Here is a 22,877-nt window from a genome sequence, read left to right as displayed (position 1 = left end):
TCAGCATTCCTGAGCTATACGGTGATGTGGTGGTCATTTTAATTTTACACTTAGCCTAGTACTGGCATCACTCATCCAAGGTAGATTTAATTAACAAATTGGTGAATGGCACTCCTGGTATTGCTGTCATTTTCTATTTTCTCAGTGAAAGAAATAGTTTCATGCAGATCATTTCTGTAAAAACTGAGACCTATAGAGCAAAGTAAGCACTTTACTGCTTGCTTTTCAAGCATTTAAATTCTGTCTGTAAATTCCCTCTTGCTTAGAAGAGTGGAAAGTCCAGAACAGTCATAAGCTTACATGGCTGCAGTCAGTATAGTCAGCCCTTCTCAGTTACACTCTTTACTTATTGAACAGGTATGTGATTACTTGTAGGCAATCAGACATAGATTTATGGGCAAAGGATGGGAAAGATTGAAAGGATTGTAATCCTCCTACACTTTTATTTTTAATCTCAGCTACAGAAAAACCCAAACCTTCAGCAAATCTAAAATTTGGGATAACTCCATTGCTACTAGAAGCCTTCTAAAATGAAACTTAACAGTAGAATCTTCAATATTAAAATGGTACATTGGGTTTGTCCTAAACTGGAGAAAATCTGTTCAGACTCAATTTTGGTGCAGACACCTCTGGAGAAAAATGTGATTACAAGGTCACATCACTCAGGAATATTACATTGCAATTGGGGAAACTGAAAAATAGTAACACATGAAAAATAACCTGAATAATTTTCTAAAACTGTGAGAGAAGGCTAGACATGAGGAATGTGCATGATTGTAACTGGGATATACAGTGCAATTTTCACTTTCTCGGTAAGGTTCCATTTTGCTATTTAGTTTTCACCTGAGTTTGCCTTGGATGAGAGGTGGGACTCCTAGAATAAGAGGATCCCTTGATATCATATTATAGCATTGATGCAGCACTGACTTAGGAAAAAGGATGGGACTTGGTACTTCTTTTGGTAATTTTGGTACTTCTTTTGGTAGTAATGAGGTTATTTCTTCTGAGTGCCAAGCCAGTAAATCCCAACAAAGTCGAGCTTTTGAAATATTATTGGATCACAGCACAGAGCGGCAAGGGTGTCATGAGGTGACTCTGATGCCTCCCATCCACACTCTTTACCCTGTAACTGGGTTTTTTTGGAGGGAGAGGAAAGGTATGTTTTGATCTCCCTTACTTTAAGCCAAATGATCTTGTCTTCTGAAAAGCACCTATTGGGACTGATATCAGCCTACATGCATTAAAGACAAGTGATCATGTAGAGAGAAGGAGCTACTGGTGATGGTAGGTGCTTTTTTCCTTTAACTTAAGATGTTGTATAAAAAACAGGTATAGACACAAATGCATCTCTATCATTCTTTCAGTAAGAGGCAGTACACAAAAACCAGTATTGATCAGTCTCCATATGCTTTAAGAAATTCATTATTATTACCATACCTCTTTCCATGCAGTGGGGAAGTCTATAGATTAAATGCTCTGTACACAATTCTGAAACTGTATTAATAAAAAATCCTGGAATATTATTAAAAATGCATTTTCAGTTAATGCAAAAAGACAGAAACACCACTGCATTATGAAAAGTATTATTTTTCACATAGCAAATGTCCTAATTGCTACTTTTATGAACTCTATGCAGATGAATACAGCTTTCAAAAAAAAAAAAAAAAAGTAGTCAGGACTTTGGCCATTTTGCTGGCATTTTAATTAGACTACTAATGAGCTTTCCCAGCCAGAAAAAATGAGAACTGATTTTACAAAAGATCTGTATGAGGAAAAGAAACTGTGCTCAGATGTATTTTGACAATTTCCTGCAGATGAGGCTAGTTAATTCTTGGCTCAGAAATAACAGTTCCCTCCAGTGAATTATGTCAATGATTTTTAGAGCAGTAAAATGTTTGTACTGTGAATCACTTTAGGTGTCTGTTCCTTTATTTTCCTTGAACATAAACAGCACAGCTTTGGAAAGAAGCCCAGGCCATTGTAGATGCATTACATTATTGCTAATGTGATTAACCTGAAGTAAAACATTAAATGCTCCTGAGGCATTAGTCCAAATAATGAGATGACCAACTCTAAGTTCCCTGGGCTCACAGCATGGGGAAAAACACATCATGCACTTCATCTTTTGCATTGACATTTCAAATTTATCATATAAAGCTGGTACTGGGAGCAATTCTTTGCATAGCCATTGTAAGTAAAGAGTAATGCTGGTCAAGCTAAATGTATGCTGTGGGAAAGCAGCAGTATGCTACAGCCAAAACACACCGAGTAAATGTTACTGGCTTTGCTGCTGAGAACTGGTGACAAGGTACCTGGCATAAAAGCTGTCACTGATCTTTCCATTTAGGCCGCTCTTTTCACAAGCAGTTTGTAAATCAGCTGTTTTGCTTAAGTTCCTATTTAATTCGTGGTTTGAAATATGTTCACTTAAATTCTGTCTGAAATGCTCAGAACAGCAGGAAGTGATAGTAAGGTCTTTATGGATTGATTGACCCAAGGCTGTATCAACCATATATATGGTATATTGGAGAATATACATTCAAAGATATGCTGTACAGCTGTTTTATCAAAGGGTAGATCAAAATGGTATTTCTGAATTCTTGAAATGGTCTTAACCATGCAGTATAATGTCCTTTAGAGCTGAGGTCACTACATTCATAAGCAGATACACTGCAGCTGGTAATCTGAGTAAGCATTGATAAGATTTGTTTCATGTTTCCTCATCTAGAAGTAAATATTTGTAGGACAGAGTTCTCAGCTGTAACTTAGTCATGTAAATGCAGAAAAAAACCTGCTATGAAATTAAAAAAGCTTTTATTTTTTAGTTACCTATTTTCAGATCAGATGCATCCTCATTAAATTCTGCCAACTCTAGACATTCACCTTCTTTTTACATTTGAAATTATAAATCAAGATTTATAATGGAAGAACCTAGGGAAAAGTCTGAGATTGAGTAAAATGTTATGTACTAAAATGGATGAGTTTTGCCTAAATTTTCAATGTCTGATATGTGCAGTGTCAACAACTATTAACCTTTCAGTTTTAATGGCAAAGAAACACCTCTGCACATTTGTGTCGAAACACTCTTTAAAGCCACTTTAAATATGGCAGGATAAACAGTAGTGTCATTTGTGAAGACAATGTTCTAAAACACTACTTAATGGAAAATTTAACTTTTCATTTCTTTTACAACACTGCTTCTCAACAACAAAGAATAAAAAAAGACTCAAAAAGATAGTAATTTTATTTAATTTTGTTACTCTACCATTAAAAAAAACCCCTACATAGATTATATGCTTCTGATATAGTAAATATCAATTAAGACATAATAGTCTTTTTGATGGAGAGTGGCTATATGGAAGTGCTGGAAAGTATGCTCCCCTTCATCATCTAGTGTTTATCTCATTCCATGTTGTTTTGAATTCATGAATTGTTTTATTCCACTATAATCTTGGTCTGATAATTACACTGTTTAGTTTAGACAGTGTAGATTTCAGTTGATTTTGAATTTGCCTTTGCAGTATAATCCTTCCTTCAGAAACTTGGCCATCTTTACCAGTTTCAGGCAATACATTTAGATCTTGCCTGCTGTTTCAAATAATATTTAGGCTGTTCATATAAAAACTTATTGTCTCCAAAATAGATACTGCTCTGTAGTCACACTGTTTACAATGCTAGACAATGCAAGAACTATTATTGATGTAAATGTGCATGTGTGCATGTTCACAGACTCTCCAACTCTTTGTACTACAGAGGTTCCAGAGGGAAAAAATATTTTCTAGTGCAGTTGGCAAATTTGGACCAGATGTCATCCATGATAGTGTAATTTCTGCTTGTCACACAGTGATCATCGAGCAGTATAAAGCTTTGATAGAATGCTATTCAGGTTTTTTTTTTCCTTTTTGGTTTACAGGAGAGTTTTACTTGTACAACAGCAGCAATATAGACACTTTTACTGTAGTTACTCTATTTGTCTAGAACTATGGGAACTGTCTTGATTTCACAGTATGCAAAGTCCTTTTCTAGAGTTCAGAAAGTACACTAAATACATGTGAGGCTTGTTTTTTTTACCCTTGAATTTAGTAGTCTCACATTTTTAAATATACATGACTGGTAATAAATTCATTCATTTGGAGAGAATAAGAGCGTAAGTGCAATGTAAATGATCCAGAAGCCCAGGTCAGGTGCCCTAACATATAGATGAATCTCAATTTACATACATACATTTGCATCATGGTGTATTCAGAAGAATTTAGGAAACATCAGGCACTTGTTTTGTATTTGCAAATACTTATTCTGGGAAAGCAAAGGTTTCAAATGTCAGTGCTAGCTTTTTCTATGGTGTCAGCAACTCAACTGTGGCTACAAACCTCTTGATTCTTCTAATTCCATCCATCTCAAATAAAAAATTACCTAATTTTCTTTTTTTTTTTTTAATGGAATGAACTGAATTAGCATTCTTGTCTGGTTTGCTGGGGGCTCTCTCCTAAACATGTGCTGTTCTGAGATTCTTATGCTGCCTGCACCAGTCCTTTTATGAACACCCAGGAGGGAGGGTTAGTCACCCTCTTGTTGAATAGTACATATTAACTGTGACACTGTAGTTAAGGTTGATAAAACACTTTAAATTAATTAAAGCCTTTGGAGACACTCTTCAAAGCTTCTAGGTTTTATTTTTAATTTTTTTCTTCTCCTTATAACTATATACAGCTTGAGCATAAAGCCTGAAACACCCAGTTGAAGTTGGCTGCCATCAAAATGAGTGCAGTGGAAAAGGAGTTCTGGGAGGATGAGATAGGAGTGTGCTATAAAGATTCATAGTTTTATTTATGCTTCTTGTATTGCTTTGCTCTGTGTTGGAAGGTGTTTGCTGCATTATGATTAAGAAAGGACTCTATTCCCATTGTGGTTTTGCCTTCTTGTAAAAATAAGAATGAACTACTGTACGTAGCAACTATGAGCCAGCATCTGAATTCAAGTAGTGATGACAATGAAAGCAATAGCTTGCATGAGATAATGAGGAGTAGAGTGAGAAATTGCTTCAATCAGGGATCCCCAAAGCATATTATACTTCTGCCTACAGGCTGGAAAAAGAAATGAATGTTATTATGACAGCCTGCACCAGCTGAGGATCTGTCCCCATTTATGCATTGCCACCCAGCTTCCCTGGGGCTCTAAGTAATTCTCTGTGGCTAGTGACTTCAGGCATATGTGATAGTTCTGTTGGTGTATTCATAAATATATGGTACTTTGACATTGGCTTCAGGTTCCTACCTCACCAAACAGAGCAAGAAAACTTGACAGATGAAAGGCAAGTCTAATGCTTAAAACTCCACATGCCCTGCACCCTAATGAATCAGTAAATACTGTGAGACAGTACTTCTTAAATCTAAAGGATTGGCCTTGTGTTTGAGGTATAACGCTGGGATCCAAAGAGGTTATATATATGAGTTGAGTTGTAAACCACAAAAACTGTTTTAATTTTTTAGAAGCCCTATAAAATATAACTTTTCCTCCTGCCAAGAGAGAAAACTTATTGACAAAATCATCAATAAATTAGGCTTTTAAAAAGATTCTGTGTAGTTTTTTGTTAGGATGATAGCTGACAGTCTGTTTAGTTTGGTACAACTCAGTGTGGTAGAAAATACCCCAGAGAGCTTGCTATCTAAAAGACAAAACTGGGAATGCAAGAGACACTGTGAAACTCAGAAAAGATTAATTTTACATTTTAAATGTATTACCGCTCCTTTCTGGGATATGCATCTTCTTTCTCTCTTACATAAGCGCAGTGCAAGTTGAGGTATATGTAATAAATTGGATTGAAAGCTGTGACATTTGCTTAATCTAAATTGGAGAACTTGTCACTTGTTTATAATTCAGATTTTTAATGTAAGTGATAGCAAAATGGCACACAACCATTATGAGCTAGATTTCAAAGTGATAGAACAATACAAAGAAATGCTCTGACAGAGACTCCAATACACTATTTCTTTTTCCAGTATTGCATAGAGCCTAAGTAAATACAGGATGCAGGCTGCAGACTGTCTTTTGCAATTAAGTTGGGCAAATGGATTATTTTATTACTTATCAATGTGAAAACATTAAAATAGTATTTCTGAAGATGGGAAAGAATGAAGTAAGTCCACTTTTTGGGTCAGTAAACTAAGACATAACAATTGAACCAGATTTGGCAACACATTTTAGAGGCTGAGAAGTTTTCTTAATACTTTCAGAATCAGTGAAATGTAAAACCATGCCAAAGCATCAGTTTCAAAAGGAACATAAGCCCTGAGGAGGCCAAATGGTGCCCATTTAAAATGGGAGCTAGTCACACAGAGCCTGAGATCTTCAGATCAATAAAGGACAGTCAGATTAATGGGAGATAACGTAGTTCCACTAATTTTAGGAGGAAAAAATAATGATCTTTGGTCTTTTTTAAAAGCTTGATCTTATCGAATTCAAATATATGTATAAGTAAGGGTTACCGGGTCAGAAAGCATGTGAGCAATTATTCTTCTGTAGACTACTGAATAGGGTACTAGAACAACTGGATTCTGATCTTTACGACACAGAAGATTACTGTATTTTAGTTGATGACTCATTTTACATGAAACAAACTTATTTGGACAGGAGTTGAAACCTCCTTAGTGAACACATTAACCACTAAATAATTTTATCTCATTTTCTGTTTCAGTTAATTATTTTCTGACTTTTCTGCTTTCCTCACCTCATGGATACATATGCATGCATGTGCAGTACTGGTGAGGTTTAGGCTAGAATTCCTCCAGAAGGGTGGAAGAAATACATGTGAAATGAATGAGGCAGAGGAAGCAAACCGTCAAGCCCATGCCACTAGTTGATGCAGCGGGCAAGAGGGAGAGCAGGGCCTTTCTTGCTGTGTCCAAAATGAAAACAGAGGCTGCCGCAGTGTTTGTAGGAATCCCTTTTGGTGGAGATTAGAAAAACTCAGGGACTGATCCAAGACACAGGAGACTTGGGCAGACTACCCAAACCTACACTGCAATTCCTGACCAGGCTTAATGCACATGGATAAGTGAATAGCAAAGGCAATTGGGAATTTTCAAGGACACAGTATACAACACCTTGTCTACTTGTAAGATTAGTTCAGCTTAGTTCAGCAAAGCATGGATCTTTAGGATTGCTGTTTTTAGGGTATTTTTCAGAAACAATACTTTATATATAGACTCTTATATAAACAGCTGTTCTATATATTTACTTACATAGAAAATATCTTGGATTTCTAAACCCAGAATTTTATGTACAATTTCAAGATTCCTTTATATATTATTTGTCAGTATGTAATAAAATAGTGTATCTCTTTGAAGAAATGAAAAAATGCAGAAACTGATAATATATTTTTAAGTACATTGAAATCAATTACTTCTTGCTGAGATAAGAGGTAATTCTCTCACTTAAATCTCATAGATGTACTGACTAGCAAATCACTGTTGGGCTGTTTCTGCACTGATAATTCACTATGAAAAGCCTGTATGATAGTGTAATTAGCTGTTTACTAAGTGCTAAAAGCCCATACTGCTATACAGAGCCTGGGTTATTTAATATCTGCTTTAATTAACCTTTCACGTTCAACTAATTCTGGAACAATTCGATAGGTTTGTTATCAAGGGTGCCAGAGCTTTTCTTTCACATTACATTTTAAAAAAGAACAGAGAGTTCAGAATATCTGGAGAAACATTTCATGAGAGATGAAAGTCGAAGTCACACAGTTCTCTTCTGTCACTAAGTTCCTCTGTAAAACCCAGATACACCCAGTTATACTAATGTATGCTTTTATTTGTTTCAATTTACAAGAGTATTTCTATCATGGCCCATATAGTGTGTAAGGCCATTAAGGCCTAATTCTCTTCCCATTTAGCACCTTTTTTCTTGTTGGAGGACAAAAGATAGGGATTTTCTTTTCTACACTTCATGTATAGTTTAAAAATGGAATTAAGTGTTCTTGCACTGTGTGAAATACTTGATAGCAGAAAGGAAAACTGTAGGAAAGCTTAAAAAAATCTGAGACTGAGAAATTTTGTTTTTTTCAGACTGAAATGGTATTTTCAGTCAAAATGAAGCAAAAACTTTCATTCCTTCAAAATGAAACATTCATTTAATCTTTTCTTGCTGAAGAAATTCCAATATTCTTTGTCAAGCAAAATGGGAGAAGAATGAACATATGCACTTTGGAAATTAAGCAAACTAACAAATGTGAGGAATATATTAATTTCATAACCTTCTAGTCTGAGCCAGCTGTGACAGTATTACACAGTTCTTAAAATATGAAAGTTCAGTGAGTTTCTAGAGAAATTATTTTGCAAAAGATCAACAGTATCTGATCAATAATAGAGCGTGTTAAGAGGTATCTTGATCAATACCTACAAAGCTGGGATAGATGTAAGAGTCATCTAAGTAAATGTGATCATTATTTTTTTTAGATCCAGGATTTCATACCACATATTTATCTCAAACTTTTAAAGGCTCAAATTTTTCCCTACCTTCTATTTATCCTCAAACAACACAGTTTTGACATATGCTTGAAGTCAGCTGGGTTTATGCTTGCACCAAATTAATTTTGGCGGACTAGAGATAGAGGTCCAAATTAATTTGGCATAGTAATAAATCATCAGTTTTGTTCTGAAGTCCCAGATAATTAAGACGTTCCCTAGCAGTATTTCCAGATAGCTTTGTTTGATTCCTTATCTGCAGTTTGAACAACCTCATCATGTTGACTGCTGCATAGCAGCTACCTTTTGTATGAGAGATACATTTTAATGGAAGAAAAAAAATGATTGCATGAAATGGAATAAAACTTCTGCATACTCAGACATATCAAAGCAACAGTATTTTAAAAGATAATAGAGAAATACTTTAATTGATACATATCCTGCTGGATGGGTTCTATTCCAAGCTATAGGTTTATTTATAATTTTCTGGGAAGATCTATAAACTGTTCTGGGTTTTTGGCATGTGGAAAATTCATCCTATCATTTATTCCTAGTAAACTGAAAGGCATGAATCTTTCTTATTGCTGTGTAAATTTTTCCCTCTCCTGTACTAAATATTCTAGCAATAAAAGCATATCTTTCATTTCTTCCTTCCTTTTCTGTTTTTAATAGCGATGTGGAGCTAGAAATACAAGGTATGTAAGGTAGGATTTAACTGTCTGCCATGTTAGGACACTGTGCCCAAAATGAGACCTCTCTGGCCATTAAAGACCAACAGAGTTGACAGCAGGAGTCAGGTACATGTCATGCACAAGTCACAATTGCAATCCAAAATCTCCTATTCAACAGCTGCCCAGAGGACTGCCTTTCACAGTTGGAGTCAGAAAGCCCAAGTCCTCTGTATTTTGTTTTTTTTTATTTTGTTATCAAGCCCAAATGTTTATAAACCTTTTTTAGTATCATTCAGGCAAAATGTTATGGTGAGTAACTCTGAGAGATCAAATGCACATCTTCTCTTAGCAGAAAAGTACTTTGCAAATAAATGATAGGCATTTCAGGAGATCACTGAGATTCATTACCTGGACGATTTCTCATTTTCAGATAGAAATGAAAGGAAATTATCCAATTGCTCTTTTTATAATAACATCCAATACATTTAATGTCCAATTTCATACTGCTTCTTGATTTATAGCATTTAGTAGGCTAATCATGCTCTAGCTACTATTAGAAAAGCAGCTATTATATTAACCCTTTCAGCATGGGTGTGTCCCAAGAAACATTTTCTTTGCTCACAGATAATTTCATGTGTGATGCTGAACATTTCAGGGTTTGAAGCAGAATGTGTTTCCGTAATGAGTCTTCAGTCAGGAACACCAGACCATTTCCCATTTCTTGTACATACTACATACACACTATGGGTATACGTACCCACAAATCCAGAGCTGGTGGCAAAGACCACCAGGCAAAGGGAAAGTATCGTGTCAAGAAATATTTTTATATAAAAAAAGATGTTTAACTAGGATCTAAACCAATATTTGAGTCTGTGCCACTACAGGAGATCAAAGGGAATGAAGTGCTAAACCAGAATGTCGTCTTATGCTCTCTGTGACCCATGTCACAAGTAATCAATAGATTACTGTGCAAATTACTCAAATGCTTAATTACAGTGATCTCTAATGTGCTTGACCAAACTCAAAAGTGCTGATAGTTATTTATAGTGGCTAAATGTCTTACAGATGAAGCTAAAACTCTGCCTCTTCCTGGATCACTTGTTACCCATCTACTGGTGGACAGAGTGACTGACAGACATGCAGTTCCCTAAGTCAACCCTAAACTATTATTTTTTTGTCATATCCAGAGTCCTGCGTGGGAGCAAGGATGGAGTTCATCAACAAAAATGTGTGTCTTCAAGATAACACTCCTTTGATAATCATGGGACAGTGTCTTCTCTGAGCTGTTGTTTCAGACTGTCCATGAACTCACCCAAAAGCTTCCTTGTTAGTTTAGTTTTATTTGAATAATTTTGAAGGTGTTCTTTGCAATTGTAAAAATTACCTTTTAAATAACAATGTCGATTTTGTGACCTAAGAGTCTGGACATAAATCGGTAATATCCTAATGCTGAGGACAGCCTAGGGCGTCAGCAACGTGGTTTCTCATATATATGCATTTAGTTTTGTTAGCACAGGAACATCCAAACTATCATCAGTATAAAACATGCTAGGCAAAATGCTGTCCCTTAGACGTTCACAGGTGCAGACAGTTGGCCAACTAAGGACAGTAGTAATTTTAAAATAACTGCAGTATTAATGGATAGACTTGTTACATTAAATTATAGGTGTTTCTGGATTTCAAAGGGTTTTCATAGGATTTAAAAGACTTTCTAGGCAAAGACAGTATGATCTCTGTTGAAAGTGTGTCTGGGTTAAAAGGAACTCAGTGGGCTGAAGAGGCTTGGCTGAAACTGGGCTCTCAACAAGAGTGTTTATTGCAGCATGATTTAAAATACTTACTGTACTATGGCTAAAGAGGAATATGACCCTGGAATCAAAGAATGATCTTTGTTTATTGGAGCTATTCCCGTTACTCAGAGGGAATACCAGTTAGAATGATTATGAGTATTCTAAAAACAAATCAAAATAATGAACAGTACAAAGTGCACAGAAAAATAACAGTACTTGAAAACATACTGCCTTTAATTGAACTGTTCATCTCTATGTTGTGGTCACTCACAAATTACAGTTGAAGATACTTCGAATGACATTCTATTTTCAATAGTGAATCAACAGATCCTTCACTTTCACCAAATTGCTTTCCAGGACTCTAGAGGAAATATGACCCAAAGGAATATGGTTATAGAAGAGAGAATGTGCTAAGGCCAGGAGAAAACATTTAATCAAAGCTTCTTTTCTAAACTGACTTTCCTTCCTTGTGACAAATAGTGAAAAGAAAATGTGTTCAAAGGGATACAAGTGAAACAATTAAGAAGGTTCATAATAATTTGCAACTACTGAATTATGGATCATCTGAAGATATGAATATAAGCTCTTGGCTGTTGCACTCAGAGTATCTCAAGGACTAGGTATGTTTCAGGAGGAATAATCCTTGTGCACCTATGCGAGGGTGAAAAAGGAAAGCTAATTTGCATTTACTCAGAGTAAACCTTCCACTTAATTTAGGAATAAATGAGGGACAGTAGAGATCAAACTCCTACATGAATCTAGTTCATAACAAATGACTGTAAGGAGCCGTACTATCTCTCTATGAGCAGAGGAGATTTCGGCAACGGAGTACAAACTTCTGATGTGGCTCTTAACCAGGCAACAGGATCGCTCCTCCTTGCCTCATCTGACTGCAGCCTCTTTGCCTAGATCAGCTGTCAAGACACCATTCTTTCTAGTGCCGTAGTCATGTCTCACCCTGGCAAGATTAGAGAAGGCATTGCTCCACTTAGCATTACATCAAACTGTCTAAATCAAGCTTTTGAGAGTGACTTAGGAGCTTCACCTCCATTGAATTTCAATGTACTTAAAGTTTCTATGCCACTTTTGACTATGGGGCTTTGCAATTCAGCACAGAATGTGTGTTTAAAAATGTTAATTCTTTGTTTTACAGTTTGGGAATTTACAGAAAATAGTTACTTTATCACTCTGAAAGTTTTAGCACAGTTAGAGTCTCAAGATTCTCACTACTTATATTTACAGTAAGAGATAGTGTCTCAGGAGCTGAGGGGGCTCAGTCACCTTATGTATGGGAAGCAATAAAAAGGGCCCAGTACGGTTTGCTCTTAAAGCTCTGGGGCAAGAGGTTGTCAGGCATATGCAGCTGCTTTCAGGTCAGTTGAAGGCTGAGACCGATGTGATCTCTGCGTGAGCTTGCTGTGTTTGACCATCTTCTTAAAGCTCCAAATACCAGAGACAGGTCGTGCCTGTACATTACCCACGCAGCAGACTACTGCAGGTTGTGTCTGTCCTCAGTATCTGAAAGGCTTCTTCCTCATTATCAGGTAAAGATGCAGAACTCCAACCTGGATAGTGATGGAAGAAGCCTTACATGAGAGCAATTTCATGTCAGGTTAAAGATGAGCAGTTTCTGGTGATGGCTTGATCGCTGAGTACAGTGTTGAGCAATACACAATTTTAACCTTGTGCCCACAGCACAGCAGATGCTGCAAATAGAGGCTAATGTGAAAATCATGAGTTTTAACATTGCTTATGTCTTGTTTAGAACACTTAAGCCAGTTTGTGTCCAAAGACTTCTGCTTAGCAAATGCTGTGGAATTAAACATGGTAACATATGAGTTCAGTTATATCACCATTTCTCCCATAGATCCCATTCATTGAGATTTCTACAAATGTGGTCTTGAAGACAACAATTTTTCTCTTATAACTGATTTGACAAAGGAGCGTGTATAAAGCTGTCCAGATGCTACAACTATATAATGGCAAATCAGAACTTAAATCTGGCAGAATTTAGAAATAGGTAGATTTTTAATAAGAAAGACTTGTATGCCATTTAAAAAAAAAAAAAGAGGAAAGCATCAATTTTTTTGTATAGCTGGAAAAATATAGTAATGTAGGCAGCACCATCCGCCTTGTCTAAAACAATATATTAATCCTTTGATCGCAAGTGCATCCTTCTTTGTTCTTAGGCTGTGGAAAAGGAAACCTCATGCTCAGCACCTCCTGTTCTGGAGCCCTGAGACTCAGTCACATTTTTGCCACCATTTCAGCCCTTGAGATTTCTTACCACAACTGTTGCCTTTATAGATAAAACAGAACTCTTTCCAAGCCTACAATATTGGGTTTTTTGTTTGTTTTTTTATTCTTTAATTTGAAGGACCTCTTCTGGGAAGCAGAAAGAACAACTTTAGGAGCTTAAAGTACAGACCAAATCTGATCAAAGCTTCCTACTTGGCAGTGACGAGCACTACCACTGTGGCATTGTAAACTGTCTTTTTGCAGCATCTCTTTGAACACAGCTGAACACAGGGAATACTACTAGCGAGTTTGGGAATAATATAACGAATATTTATGTTACTGAAACAGTAGTGTTATAATACTGGCCAAGGTCATGTTGCTAATCTAGTTGCTCTGTGATAGAGTTCTTTCAGCAGTCTATAATGAGTTGATAAAGGGATGGGATAAGCACATAATCTTACTCTACCAACCAATTTTATTTTGGTAGACAGAAATGGTCACATGCAGTCAAGCCACAGCATTTAGCCACGCTGCCCACCTGCATCCCTAATGCAATATTCTGGTAAACATATACGCTACCTTAGTCTTTGATATCGGAGCAATGGTTTAAAGTGTTGGATACTGAAGGAACCAAAATCTCGACTTCTTGAAATAATAGTTTATCTATGAAACATTGTTATTGTGAAGAGATGTACTAACATTCTCGATGATATTGAACTCTGCTGGCTCATGACTTTTGGGTGCTCATGTCTGCTGAATGCTCATTTCCTATTGTATTCAATGGATTTGCAATGTGGAAATAGGTGGGAGTTTAGGAGTTAGCAGTGTTTTGATCTTCCAAATTTTACACTGTAACACTGAATAATGTTATGATTTTATGTTTCAGATGTGATATAGTCAAATAGTTGGCTTTATTTCAAAAGCATTGACAGCTAAGCCAGATTCTGAAAATGTTTTGGATACAGCCCTATCAAGTTTTTTCCCTTTTCATTTAGAAAACAGTGCTGTAGCCATACCACAAGGAAACCCCTACAAAAGAATGTGGTCTGTTTATGTTTTATGTTGGAACTGCTAAAAGTGGAACAAGAAAAACTCAGAATAAAACTTTAAAAACTTTCTTTAAAAAATTTATTTTGCCAAAATAGTGATACGTTATATGAGCTCATAAGAAGTCCTTCAATAGGTCTTTCTGCAACTTTTAGTCTGAGTTCTTATGTTCTGTCAGTGTTATTCAATACAGATTCACTGTCAAAATAGATACAGGTAACCCCCTATAAGGAGTATATATTTGGGTTGCTTGAATGATTCAGCCTACGAAGAATAAATAGAAGGACCCTTGAGATAACTCTCTTCACTTTGGTGGCTTTATATCAGTGATAGAGATATGTCTACGATAGCCTGTAAATGACTTTTATTTTCCTTCATTGCAGTAGATCTGGATAGGGGGTTACTGCATACTTGACCCTTGCAAATGGCTGGTTTGTTTTTTTTTTTCATGCTGATAACCATATTGCTCCCAGTTTACCTGCGCTCTCTTTCTAGCCAGTCAGCATAATTTCCCATACAAAATAGAAAAGCGTCTCCACAGCAATGATATCCCTTTTGCTTATGTACTCATTTCGAACAGATCTGAGGACTCTTAATTTATAGGATGTGAATCCTCTCCCCTTCTTCTTGTTACATGCATAAGATATGTAGTTATATCAGTTATATATATGTAGTTATATTTTTTTACACTTGACGCATTTCTATGTTTTGTGTTCTCAGAGATCATTGACTATATTAAGGTATGCTGTATTTATGCCAGTGTGCTGTGAATGAATGACTAGCTGCTGTTCACCATCAGAGACCTTCTGGCTCTATTGATACAAAGAAAGCTTTGGAAACGTAGAACCTTGACATTTTTAGGTTTGGTTTTGCGTAGATGGGCAAAGAGAAACAGTTGTCTGGAGTTACAAAACTGGAATCTGAACAGTGAAGAATAAGCAGAGCTCTGGGAAACCTCTGGAAGTGAATCCAAAAGTTTGGGTCAATTAGAAGTTAGGGAAGGAAATAGATGATTTGATTAATTTCATTTCCTGGATTGGTGCTTTTTCATAGAGTGTGCAATGAGGAGACACTCCTGCTGAGAATGTGAATTCAGACAGCCTTGGTAATCCCCCAAAAATGTGGCATGCTAGGCCTCTGGCATTAGTATTTAGAGAAGGTTGGAGGTTTGGAACTTAAGTTTTAGGTGAACTAGCAATGGCATGTTTTTAAAGGCAGCCTGGCACATAGACACAGCTAGTTTCTAAAATACGTACCAAAGGCAATGGCCAGATAGGCACCATATTAAAAGTTATTATTCAATGCTGCTTAGTATTTATTTAGAATATGGAATAAAAATCTCCTTACTCATTGAAGAACTGCTGCAAAGAGATGCACAAAGTCTGGAAATCCCTTGACAAACATTTACACAGGAGGTGATGACAAACAGGACCTAATACCTAGCACAATGCTTTTATAGGACATGTTTTATTAACAGCTTTGTATTTTTGCTCTGCCTGTCAGGAGAATCCTTTATCCCCAGAGCTCTCATTGCAGATTTACTGTAAAATGTAGCTCTCTATTTTTAATCAGAATATGGGGAATGAAGGGAGATATATATCCAAAAGCATTAGGAGGTAATACTCAACATCTCTGAAGGCACATTTATTGAATACTTCAATTTGACTGTGAACTCATGCTTAAATGGCTATCTTTGTTTTGCCGTTGATGTATCACCATATTGTTCTCATACACTGATGCAGGTTTATTCATTGTCTGCAAAGAGCAGCGTATTATAGTCCTTTCACATGGGGAGTAAAGGCATTTTTTTTCTAGTTGTAACTCTCAGATAAGCCAAAAGACAATGTTTTATATAGGATCGTGGTGCAACCAATTCTGCTCTCAGAATGACAACTGATAACACTGTAACGAGACTGTGCATATGCTGCTATGCTCAGAAATGTTATGTTACTGTGCCAGACAACTGGGAACATTTAAATAGGACCCCATTTTCAGAAAGGGAACACTCAACTTTTCCTGAAACTTAAAAGTTTCAGGTATCTAAAGAAGCTAAAATAAATAAGACATTTCTGAAAATGTCTCATTCTTTTAGAAAAAAATTTAAAAATATTCAGATTTTGCCAAGAATTTTAAGACTCATTTTGAAGCCTACTCTTTATGGGTAAATATATGGGTAAATGTCAAGAATGATTAGTGTGGGTTTCTCTTAAAACTGTATTTTGACATATAGAGACACGTAGGCATAAATTTTGCCACTAGCAGGTCAGATTTCCAAGGCTTTAAGAACCTTTCCTAGATTCAAGCTGTAGTTTAAGTAGGAGCATATGTTTCAATACAATGTGTTTGTTAAATGAAGGGACCTGGAATTGTGGACTTTAATAAACTTGGGTGAACTCCTGGGATCCATTTAAGCTGCTTTTTACAAAAGCTTTGAGCACAGCTGGCCTCTGCAACTTTGTGAGATAATTAAGTGACATTGCTGCATTAAATGGGAGACGGAAATGGAGCCTTTTTCAGTAGCACATGGTTAGTTTTGATAATATATCTTACTATATGTTTTGGTAATAATTTGCAAGTGTTGTATAAGCCATACATAATCCTGGAATGAATCAGCTGGTAGTTATCTCTGAGGACACATCTTCATCTTTTCTCTAAAAATAGAGTGACAGATTATATTTACATTAACTTGAATTTTAACTGGAATAAAAAAAAAGAAGCAGATCTGATGCTACTGCTGTGAGGAGAGGTGGAAGATTATGGAAATTCCAGTTATTATGGAAACAAAGATTGATTTTTTTCAGAAGACTATTACTACTATTATTTAAAAATTGTCTTTGTTCTATTCCCTCATACTCTGTTGATATATGAGCAGTCTTGGTCACCATTATGAGAATTTCATAATGTAAATTACAGAAAGTACAATAAATCATAGAAATTTAGTATAATATGTAGACAATAATATACAGTAAGAAGGCTGTACAGATCTTGAATACTGTCTTTTACCTTGACTAACACTGTAATGCTTTATGATAGAGCAAATGGTAAATATGTTAGTGTTAGTTATTTGTAATTTGTGTAATTTTTACATATCTTCAACTTAATGGATGATAGATTTATTTATGTTTTAAAACCAAAATGTGGATAGGTTGCTCTGTAACATACAAACTCAAGCAATTATCTACAGGATAGGACTGACTTGATCAACTTTAAGGAGTTAAGAGCTGCACCTCCTGAACTATTCATAGGAACTGTAGCCTATTCCACATAGCTAGAGGGGGCACCAATTAAAATGTATGTGAATAAGATTCAATTTATCTAAACAGTCTCAGAAATCACATGTTGCTCTACTATCTCTGAATGCCTCCTGTTCAATTAAATACGTTACCTGCTGGATAATAATTTTATAATGGTTTGGTTAATTGACAAAAAAACCCACACTCAGCTTTGGACTGTTATTTGCTTGATCACTGTATTTTTGACGGTTCCTGTTTCCTGGGAAGGCTTACTTATACAGCAACTTGTAGGTTACATAGGGAAATCCAGTATAATCACTGTGACCTTAAAGCCAGCCATTCACATATTTTAATTTCCTGTAAGTACTTAATGTGAATAACTTTACTTCTAGTTCTTTAGATTAACTGATCTAGCACTGTGCTTTGGATTTGAACAATAGTGGTGGTGCCTGATATAAGTCCATATTAGTTGAACACTTAAGGGCTGGTGTGAGACTAGTCTTCCTCTTACAGACATAGTTGCAGCATTTCACTGGCTTCATCTGTTTTTTTGTAACTGATGACATACCAACCCATTCCAGTGAGTCTCTTCACAAGTAATCATAATTTTTGTACTCATAATAGAGTTTTCCTTGGCTTTGTGAGCTGAACCCTCCAAACTAGCATGAAAAATACAATCTCTTTCTTCTAATTTTATTTAAAAAAATGTGATAGATGCAGCTCAGAATTGCCATTCAGGCACAGCTGCAAGCATACTGGGAGCAGCACACCAAGCAAGGTGGTGTAATTTGGAGCAGCCCCATAACTCTCTCAGCAAACCCAAGTCTGTTAGAATCCATACAAGTATCAACTGGGATGAATTACCACCACCTTTAAATACAATTACTTAGCAAAATTACTTAAGACTAAATTGGCAAATGCTGGTAGCTAAGGAAAAAAATCTATATTGAGGTGTAATAAAGACAGCTAAATATATTCACTAGAAAGAGAAATCAGAGCTTCAAGATATGTTTGTAATTAAAGATGTCTATTTAAAATTTTATCTCAGTTTGACCACATATTCATAATTTATGAAGCTGTATGTTCTGATGTCAAGAAAGTAAGTGGGAATTGTGACTCTAATAGCTTTATTAGTAAGACAAATCTATATCCCAGTTACAAAAACTGGCAGACCTGCTGGGATTCAGAGAAGATCCCCAAAGAGATAAGCATTTCAGACCAATAATGACAGTGTCTTTGGTAGAATCTGTTGTACAGGTGGGTAAGGAAAGAAGCACATGCTTGCATTGAATGGTATAAATAGTCAAAATGAGAGTCAGCTCCTCTCTTGTGGGCCTTCCCACCTCTGGGTAGTACTACGTAGCAGAAGAAATGCTGTTGCATCCAATTAAATTGCTTGTGTTAGTGAAAGCACTTGACAACATTCATTTAAAAATTACCTAGAGAGGTAGACCAGGACAGGCATCTAGTGACCTAAGTCCTTAGACTAGACACATGACTACTGCCCGTCTCCTTTTTCTCTGCTGTGTTCTCCAAATTATTCCTTAATCTCCTATTCTAGTAATCAAAACTGATTTGGTCCACAAGATCTAATTGAGTATATTCCTTCTCACCCACACGTCTGTTGCCATATAGAACCACTCTGTTGCTGACTGACAGTGAAAAAGTGGCGAATCTCAGAAAGATGGCTGACAGTGGTGGAGTATATCCAAATTGTAATGAACTTGATTGACATTATGGGATGTAAGAAAGATGTCATAAAAAAGAATCAAACTGTCACAGAAATAGAAAGCCCCCACATTGCATATGGACGCCTGCATTTTATGTTTATACAGTACATTTGTACGCTAGTCCTTATTTTGTCTGCAAGCTTTTATCTATGCTTTTTGTTAAAGCTCAAATTTAGTTATCTTCAGCTGGTATTTTATAGCAACAGTCTGACACGAAGACTTGTTAATCAGACATCATGTTGTAAACAAGGAAAGCATATGCTATATATAGAATAAATGATAAGGAATTATGAATTACAAGCCTATTGTGATACTGAGGTTTCCTTTGGTGACCTTACAAACCATGGCAGTGAGTTCTAAATGGATTATGAAGTAAGCAGAAGTCAGAAATAGCATTATATTCTTACTGTTAACAGTGGGGTTTCAGAAATCATGCTTGGTAGGACACTTACATTTAAATTAGATACTTTTTATTCCAGCTTCTTATTTCCCTCTCTTTTCTCATTTAACCTACCTTGACATTCATTGCTGCATATGAATACAAGTGACTATGAAATAATTAAAAAAATAATATAGTGAAGGAGCATATATAAACCGATGAGTAATAAATTAACGGCCAAATGATACACCAATGCAGGTAGATTTTCTAGTACGTTCACATTAAACTCAGAAATACATTACTTATTACATGTTTGTGTAGTAAATACACAGGTTTTTTCTAGATGAGGGCGAAATCTACCTTTATAGCTTGCTCTTCAACAGTGAAGAGGACACTACTAACACTTATTCCCAGTGTTTAAAAGGACCAGTAGTGAAACAAACTCTTAGGAAATAAGGATGGGTCTGACCTGGGTCCAAACCCCTAATGAACTTGTGAAGAACCTGCTCCTTGTGGTCTGCAGCCTCAACCAGGTAGCCAAATACTTCCTTTGTGCTTGTAAACCACTATTAAAAAGCGTGTAAGTAAGCCTTAGAAAGCTGTAGGAATTTAGTGATTTGCTCCATAGAGATTGCATTCTATTTTGATGGTTAATATTGTAAAGAGAGTACTAACCTGATCTGAAGCCATGTGAGCATTGGTGTTGTGCCCCCACCAAATACCCAGACTGTGAAAAACACAATAAGCAGTGCTGTTGTAAACATCATTTGTTTGGGCTGGGATTCTGTGTCTCGAATAGCCAATGCAAATGCTATTGCACCACGTAAACCTAAAAAAGAAATTAAAAAAAACCACAAGAATGATGAATTTAATGTGATGGAGAAATGGAATTTTACTCTTTTCAGCCCAAACCTAATTCCAAGGGCAGAGGACGTTTGCGGACCATGATCGTGCTTGTAAAACGCTGAATTGTGCTAATTGAAAGGATGTTGTTTAATGTAATGTAAGCAACTTTGCGAGAGTGGACAACAAAACTACTCTCATATTCACATGATAATCACCCATTTGGTTTAGATCCACTGAATTCCTTCTCCTGAATAATTGCAAGTTAAATACTAATCTGGACTTTATGCATGTTAACAAATAAATCTATTCTCTGTGTTATTTTACTGACTTCAGTGGGGCTAAGCGTGGAAGCAGGTGCAAGTGAGAAAAAGGGTTGGCATTAAAATCTGTACCCAAATAGGCTACCCATTTCTTGCTTGAAAAAGTAGAAAATTTATTTAAAATTCCTTTAAAATCTTCGTGTGCTAAGAAAAGTCAGAAAAATTGTGACTTAAAAACAATGAGTAATTTTTAAAAGATGATTTTAAGTATCTAAAAAAGGTATGCAGAATAAATGTAGATTTTTAGCCCTTAGTGTACTTGAAATATTATAATAGTTGTAAAATTATACTCCTACAGAGACAGAATAAACAAAAACTTACAAATGTAGTGAAAACAGCTAGCAGTGAACTTAAAAAAAGCTCCATAGGTAGCAATAAGCTAACTAAGTATGTCCTTGCAGAGTGACACATTTAAAAAAAGAGAGAATAAAAAGCCCTCTAGTGCCTCCAGCCCTCAGGATGCATAATACAAATAATACTCTATATTTTCTAATGCTTTTCATTTATCTATTTAAATTTACTTTATTGTTTTCTTAAAAAATCCACAAAATAAGCACAGAGAGCAAAGCCATTACACATACACAATGCACACATCAAAAACGTTCTTTGCAAGTATCAAGAGATTAAATCTAACAATTAAACCTCTTGTAAGGCACTGATGGTACATGCAGAATCTTTTAATCAACTGCTAAATGTGACTATTTTTGGAGTAGAACTCTATATAAAGCTCTTTAAGTTTATATAGCTAGAATGTGAATTATTTGGTATAGAAGATGGACGGTTTCTCCAGAGAACAACACAAAGCCGTTTCTGCAAGGAAGTACCAGACTGTAGCTACAATAGCTGAAAATGGTCAGTGGCAGCAGGTTTAAAATCTCCACTTTTATGAAAATAACACTGCAGTCAATAAGTGGGCTTGTAATTTGTTTTTATGTGAAATATATCTCTAATGATGCACATGCTTTACTATTTTCTTACAGGAAAAAAATATCAGCTCATTTTAAACATATCTGAGGAGGGAATCAACCACCACTGAAATGGTCTTTTTCCAGTGGTTATAGTGGTAATCTAGATGACTAGTCTGGATGAAATGCTTAAATAATTGGTGGCTATGTTTTGTGGAAAACAGTGCTGTGCTGCTTTCCACAACTGCATCACAATGGTATGTGCAATATTAAATCTAGAACATGTCTTTTAGTAAGAGAGATTATTAAAAAAATTTGTTAATTAATATGTCATTAAGACTCTACTTCTTGAGCACTGGACTGGATATTTCTTCAGTTTAGAGGAACAGTGAGTGCCTTCACTGCATTTTTCATTTATAAAAGACTCAGCATGTCCTATAAAAGCTAATTCAGTTTCAACTAAAACCAAAGTAAAATAAATAATCAAAGAATTTACTTCCAACTAAAGCAGTGGGAAGCAGATGAATATAACCTAAAATGTAAAGACTTAATGAGAAGCAAGCAATACTATATATCAAAATACATTTCAAGTAACAATGCAAATGAAGGATGAGAATTTTAACAACCTCAGAAGATGGTAAGGTACTGAAATAGACTGAAGACAAGGAAGGTTAGGCTTTCTGTAACACCTCAGGAAAAAATACAACAAAGCACAATGGAATGATTGGCTCCAGTGGACATTGGTACCTTAGCTACACTTGGAGAGGGTGGCATGGTGGAAAGAAAGCGCTCTGATGAACTATTAGCAGAGATTCTCTCCTCTCATCTTTCAGAGATGGAGCGCTAACAGCAGCTCCACTCCTGGGCTGTGATCCGTTGATCCTTTGGGCTCTATCACAGATTTCCTACCAGATTTTTCTGCTAGCTGTGCTAGCCATTACGGATTCATCTTTAAGAGATACTCTTTAATGTGTCAGAGCCTCCAAAGAAAACCACCCCTGGGGTTAAGCTTCAGAGGCCCACAGAATAGAAAAGGTGTGTCCTATTGGGCTGTTATCTATCTTTGCTCACACTCCATGCACACATCACTCCAGACCCATTCTTTGAGGGCAGTAGTGTTTGTGGGTAGTGTGGAGATAATCTGACAGGAAAGGAGACTTTCTGTACGTAGATCTGGTGTTTTGGTTTCAACCACAGTCATCTGTTCTTTTCTTCCTTGCTTTTCTCTTTAGCTGATTTATTTTCATATC

General features: G+C 36.0%; 1 protein-coding gene across 1 annotated transcript in view; it reads right to left on the bottom strand.

Annotated features, from left to right (window-relative positions):
• SLC9A9 (solute carrier family 9 member A9) overlaps positions 1-22,877 on the bottom strand; it is a 206,658-nt gene that overhangs the window by 63,897 nt on the left and 119,884 nt on the right. Inside the window, exon 12 of the mRNA XM_074877559.1 lies at positions 20,232-20,385. Within this exon, the coding sequence (XP_074733660.1) occupies positions 20,232-20,385 (154 nt within the window). The remainder of the gene's footprint in view (positions 1-20,231; positions 20,386-22,877) is intronic.

This window comes from Strix uralensis, chromosome 9 (genome assembly GCF_047716275.1).
Source record: "Strix uralensis isolate ZFMK-TIS-50842 chromosome 9, bStrUra1, whole genome shotgun sequence".
Classification (NCBI taxonomy): domain Eukaryota; kingdom Metazoa; phylum Chordata; class Aves; order Strigiformes; family Strigidae; genus Strix; species Strix uralensis.
The sequence above is the reverse complement of the archived record's forward strand: the minus strand, read 5'-3'. Positions and strand labels throughout refer to the sequence as shown.